A 6100-nucleotide genomic window follows, 5' to 3' on the forward strand; every position below is an offset into this window, starting at 1 on the left:
GGGTTCGCCAACAGTCGGGGGCGGAGGTGCGAGGAGGTGCAGCTGCGGACGCGGATGCGACGAATAGCATGAGCTCTGGCTTGAAGCTGATGGGTGCAGTGGCCTTTGTTTGGGCGATCGTAACGCGCACAAAGTCATGATATCGTAGAGGCGACAGCGATCATTGCTATTGAATCGGGCAGCGGGCTGGGCGCGGACGAAGTGAGATGGGAAAGGCGATGTCGGCAGCGGACGCAATATCGCGGCCAGTGCAAGTGCGTCGCAAACAGGCGGAGACGGCGACGACGGACCAAATCAAAGGATTGTCGCCAAAGCGTGCGGGCGAGAGGGAGAGGGTTTCGGGGAGAGAAGGGGAAAAGAGGAGAGAGAGAGACGGCGTTTGAAGTTGGGGAGGGGGGGTTTTTTGGTGATACACAACCGGTGAGTTCGCACCCTCCACCACCGCGATGCCTTTTGGTTGCTACCCGCACAGGTAGGTCTCGGTTTGGTCACCCAGGCTCAGACCAGGCCCAGGTCTCGGGCGCTTTGACTTGTTGGGGAGAAAAGAGCGCAAAGGCGCCGGCGCAAATGGCACACGAACGGGATGGTCCCTGATGGGGGCACACGGGTTTTGTGTGTAGAGCAGACCTGGTGGTGTCTTGGGCGCGGGATGATGTTTCTTTTTCCTCCAGGCAATGGGGGGGGGAAGCTCAGTATCAGCTGATGGTGGTCGATCTCCAACTCCCAGGCGCTGCTTGGGACGGCGCAACAGCTAGTGGCGGCGACGATGTAAGGCTCCGGAAGCGCAGAAAGCAATATCGGGGTAGAGTGGCTGTAGGGGTGGTGGTAATTGTGCGCAATTATTCTCAAAGTAATTATGGCGAAGACGCAGACGAGACGCGGGGGTAATTGAGCCGGCAACGGCAGCGGGAACCGGGTGTTGTTGGTTGGTGGTGGGTGCCGCTCTCCTCTAGAACAAAGTGCCAGTCGCGAATGGCACCGAGGAAGGCAGACGAAGGACTGAATGGTGTGTGGATGGACAGGAACCGTGTGGCATCCCTCGGCCGTTATCGTTGATTCAAGACAAGCGCCCGGTGTCCGCCGGTGTGGTATTGCGAGATTATTGGCCTTCCTATTTCGACGAAGGGCTAATGGGCTCGTGATGATGAATCTGGGAGGGTGTGATGGTGGATGAAATCGCTATCTCCAAGGCCCAAGGCTCCAGTTTGACGAACGCTGCCGTCACGAACGGTTCGGAGGAGTCGAGGGGTCGACAGGTGATTGATGGTGCGAGAGGAGAAGGGAGGGCAGAGGCGGGGGACGGGTGACGGGCATGAGTGAGACAATGTCGTCGGCGGGAGGGGAAACGGCAGAGAGGATATTTCACAGCGATTCTCAACTCGACCGACGTCGTCCGAGGAAGAGGAGGAGGGGGAGGGAGAGGAGGGAGAGGAGGCAGGAAGCAGGAAGCAGGAGAAGCAACACCACGGCCGAAGTGCAAGTGTAAATGGAAATAAATACAAAGTGCAAGTGCAAGTGCAAGCAGGTACAAGTCCAGCAGGCAGGTGCACGGTAATTAACAACTTATTCTTCTGCAAAACAATGCCTGCCTGCCTGCCTGCCTGCCTCTACGTAGACACGGACATAAATAACATAATTAATTAGTACATGGCAGGCATGATTTACCTACTTGACGTTTTCTTTTTTATTCCCCCAAATCGAGTTGACTGTCCGCCCAGCATCTTCAGTGTCTCCCGATGCTTGGCACATATGTTGCGTTCCGGATACCATCTTGAGCCTTTTCCCGAAATTGAGTCGCTTCTCACCGCATTTTTTTCTTTTCTTCTTTCCTCTCCGTCATTTCGGCCACTACCCTAGTGCAAATCGCCGTCATCAAGAAAGACCAACGAGGGCCTCGATGGAGCATCCGAACAACTGCAACTCGGCGGTCTGGCGTTTCGAACCTTGCAAGCTGGAGCCATGGCCCGACTGTCCAAAGGGATCGCTTCCTTTCCGTGGGGATTACCAAGCGGTCAATGCCCTCCCTGGAATCCGCCGCACTGGGCTCGTCGCCGCAGGGATGATAGCTTCACACGATCCTCCAGAGCCCAGCCGACGACCGGGGAACACGGCTTGGTTACGGCCAGACGTCGTCGCGACCGAACATCCATCCCCCCATGCCGAGGTTGAGCATTAGGGCCATCGTACAGCTGACATCTTAGCCCAACAGCTAGCCTCCAACCCTCGTTTCGAACCATCGCTCTGCGAAACCATTTCTCACTTGCACGTGGCTCCCACATCTCGGTAATGACCTGACAGCACAAGTGACGTTCGCTCTCGTGTCTCTGGCATGACGGTGGTTCGGGTTGCCACTGGTGTGTGGCCTCTTCTCTCACCGGCGAGGCAGGGTAGGCCTGCCTGGGCCGGTATGCGAAGTCGTCACGTCGACAACGGGCGCGAATCGAAACATGCGACATTCGACTGGACGACAAACACGAAACAAAGCCGCGGCAGCTGCCATGTTGTTGGAATCTCCGGCTGCAGGTGCATGAACCGCCAGATTGAATGCTGCGGCACTATGCAGCATCACACCTGCCTGGCCTTACAGGGCGCCGTTTTTTAGGGAGTGCCCCCCGCTACCCTTGACCGGCGCTTGGAGAACTTCAGCCTCCAATGTGATCGTCATCGAGCTTGGATGCTTCGCCGAGATGTCTAGCCGCCGTTCAACAACCCTCATTTGAAAACTCTATAATGTGCCGCACAGCAAGCGCTGTTTCGCTACTACCACGCATGTGTGCGTTTGCCCGTCCCCGCCAACAGGATGGCGAGTCGAAGCCTATGTTCATTTTCTCCAGGCTAGGCGGACGCTACGACCATCGTAGCAAGGGTCTCGCAACTGCGACGACCTGTCCCAGATGGGGTGGCCAGTCACACTGCGCCAGAACGGATCCGCCGTCCTCCAGCGCCCCCAACGTCCCGCCCGGCCGGCCGGGCTTGGGCGGTGCTTTTCCCCGGGTTTTGCGCAACGGGCAAACCTCACCCGGTGACCCACACCTCATCCTACGCTGTAGGCCACCTGCGTTTACCAATCGGGTCCACGGAGCTTCTCCTTCCGTTGGATACATCAGGTAAAGGAACTATCTCCAAAGGCGACATCTCCTCTCCATGTCGAGAACTCATGGTCGATTTGGGGGCTACCTGGCGCAGTCCACTTGGGCTCGCTCTGAATAAACACGCGGTCCGTTGAAATCGATGGTAATGGATCCCATGAAATGACTCTCCCACGTAGACATATAGGCTGGATTTAAACATTTTTAGTACCGTTTCTTCCAGCCAGTGAATGGATGCCCGTGAAAGGCTTGTATTCATTCAAGGGCGGTCGGCTCTAGAGAGCTCGGGTGCGGTTCATAACCCGATGAGCCGGCGCACTCCTCCCAGTCCAAGATTGGTTTTGCCCCGGCGCCTTCAATTTCCCGCCCATTTCGGTCCATGATGGACCGTACGGGTTCTTGGTCGATTTTTCCATGAGGGGTCAACACGGTTGCAGCAAAGCACGGCTTGCAGGCCACCTAGCCGTATAAAGCGGCCTCTTCCATTCATCATGTCTCCGTCTCAGGCCGCCTACCCGACTGTCCTCGTTCTGTGTCTCGGCTAGAATTAATTAAGGCTGCAAAACACATTGCCAAGATGATAGTTCCTTCGCTGACGGCGGTGCTTGCTTGCTTCTCTGCCGTCACGGCAACTATCCTTGAGAATGGCCGGCCAAGGACAACGGACTTCATCGACACCAAAGTCGAACTAGCAGCTGGCGACTACAAGACGTACGAGGCCGATGCGGAGGAGATATCCTACAAAGGCCGATGGGATTCCAAGAAGACATCCTGGTGGGCGTGAGTTCACACTTGACCTGATTGCTGTTCGACTGCTCACACGATACAGAGCTCCAGGCATCAAATTTGGATTCACCGGCCAGACCGTCGCGGTCACGTTCGGGAACCAAACCATCAGCAGCACTCTCGTCGCCTATAGGATTGCTGGCCTCGACTGGCTTCACACCAATGTCACGGCGGGGGCAACACACCTGTTTGTGGGCCCCGAGACTCCGGGCATCGAGCTCACCGGCCCGGTCAGCCCCGTGACTTTCGAGATGAGAGTGACAAACTGGGCCTATGGAGTCCAGATTGACAAGATTCACGTGGCAGCTGGAGAGCGGCTCATCAAGGTCCCTGACTACCCACGTCGGGTAGAATTCATCGGCGACAGCCTATCGGCTGGCATGTACAACACGTACGAGGCGCTCGCGGGGTTTGCTTACGGCGTCGGCGCAGGCTTGGGGAACACCGAATATTCCATCACAGCCTATCCGGGTATCTGTGTTGCGGACCAGAACTGCTGGGGCAACCCTCGGGGACAGTCCCATCAGTGGTTCTACACGTCGGACACGGGCGGACGGGCGACCGAAGCATGGGGAGGTACGTGTGATGCGTATACATTGGGGCAGCAAATGAACTTCGGCTATATGAACCAGAGCCTGGCACTTGGTTCAAAGCAGGAGATGTCGCTACGAGCTTCAAGACTGACTGCGGCTTGTACAGATGACCCCGAACCCTGGGACTTTTCCAAGAACCCTCCGGCCGACCTTGCTGTGATCAACCTCGGCACCAATGACGCCAATGCGGCGAACAGCGTCAGCAAGGCCACTTACGTCGAAAGCTACAAGAGGCTCATTCAGGGCATTCACGGAAAGTGGCCCGAGGCTCAAGTCATAATCATGGTAAGACCAATCCCACATGCATGCCGCCGCGCGGTGCTAACTCGGCCGCAGCAAATGTGGCAAGGCTTCTTCCAGAACGGCAATACTTACGACCAGAATACCGATCTTCGGGACGAGGTCTACAGCGTTTACCAATACTTCAACTCGGAAGAGTACCTAAGTAGCCCGGTGATCTGGGACGCCGTCACGAACACGACAAAGACGGCGTGTAAGCCGGCCAAGCCCTTTGTGCACTTCTTCAACACCACGGGTATCCTGCAACACAACGACATTGGGCCACAGTGGCATCCGACAGACGTCGGCCAGATCAAGGTCGCAAGCCACCTGATTCAGTACATCACCCTGAAGCTCGGCTGGCCTCTTTACGCCACCGGACCCGAGTAAGTCCTCCGCGTATCCATCTTTCTTCCGAGATGTGCCTCGCCCTGCAACATGCTTGCGTTGCCCTCCCGCCCAACCGAGCATATCTGTTTGAATAGAAAGCCTACTAACCCCATCAACAGGGTATACCATGAGACTCTGTATTGGAACGATCAGTCTAGCTATTGAGACGCCCTCGAAGGAAGACGCCGGGCAAAAAAGAGTGACTTGAGAGATACATGGCCATGGAACAGACAGGCCTCGGGCAAAACGGCAAGCATGTCAAAAGAAACGCCACCATATGTCAGTAGAGTCTATATGTCGTCGTGATATACGTGTAGCCTGTCCAGTTGAAACGCCGCCCACAATAGCCCGGCGATGCGTCGAAACACCGTCGGCCCGCCCGTCAAGTGATGACAGCCCAATGGCATCACAAAAGGAAGACTCGACCGAGCCAAGCTTTGAGTTTCAACAGATCTTTTCATGCCAGCAGGGGGCCCTCTTTCGTCCATCACGCACGGTGCTGTCCTCTCGTCCGGACGGGGTAGCCTCCGACCTCTGATCCCCCGCATCGGGAAGTCGACATGGGTTGACATGTGTAGTTCTGGCGCGCCCACCGTTCCAAGTGCCTCATGGGTCAGGGGGGCCATGTATCTTGGCCACGTATCTTGGCCATGCCCCCGAAGAAGGACGAAAAGACGGCGCTTCAGCGTGCTTGGCCATCCCACATTCCTCTCAGATCGGGGGGGGGGGCATGGCGCATGGCGCATGAGGGGGGCCCGGGCTGTCATCTCGAGGCAGGCTGAACGAAACTTGAGACCGGAAAGACGAGGCGGATGCCCAGGAACCCGCCGCCGGCAGACAATGATATGCCATGGGTGCAAACCCGCTTGGCGGGTGGCGACGGTAGCAGTAGCCTTGTGTCACGTCCGGCGTAGAATACAGACGAAACTTGACGGTCCGATGACAGGCCACTGACTGAGCGAA

General features: G+C 56.8%; 1 protein-coding gene across 1 annotated transcript; it reads left to right on the plus strand.

Annotated features, from left to right (window-relative positions):
* Positions 1-3666: 3666 nt before the first annotated feature.
* Positions 3667-5137, plus strand: EsH8_III_001322 (SGNH hydrolase-type esterase domain-containing protein; the record flags this gene model as incomplete). Its single annotated transcript, XM_083263047.1, has 4 exons — positions 3667-3869; positions 3919-4451; positions 4575-4753; positions 4805-5137. 4 exons carry the CDS (start codon positions 3667-3669, stop codon positions 5135-5137), a joined length of 1248 nt encoding a protein of 415 aa, XP_083123534.1.
* Positions 5138-6100: the final 963 nt, after the last annotated feature.

The sequence above is a fragment of the Colletotrichum jinshuiense genome, chromosome 3 (genome assembly GCF_051148585.1).
Source record: "Colletotrichum jinshuiense chromosome 3, complete sequence".
In the NCBI taxonomy this organism is placed as follows: domain Eukaryota; kingdom Fungi; phylum Ascomycota; class Sordariomycetes; order Glomerellales; family Glomerellaceae; genus Colletotrichum; species Colletotrichum jinshuiense.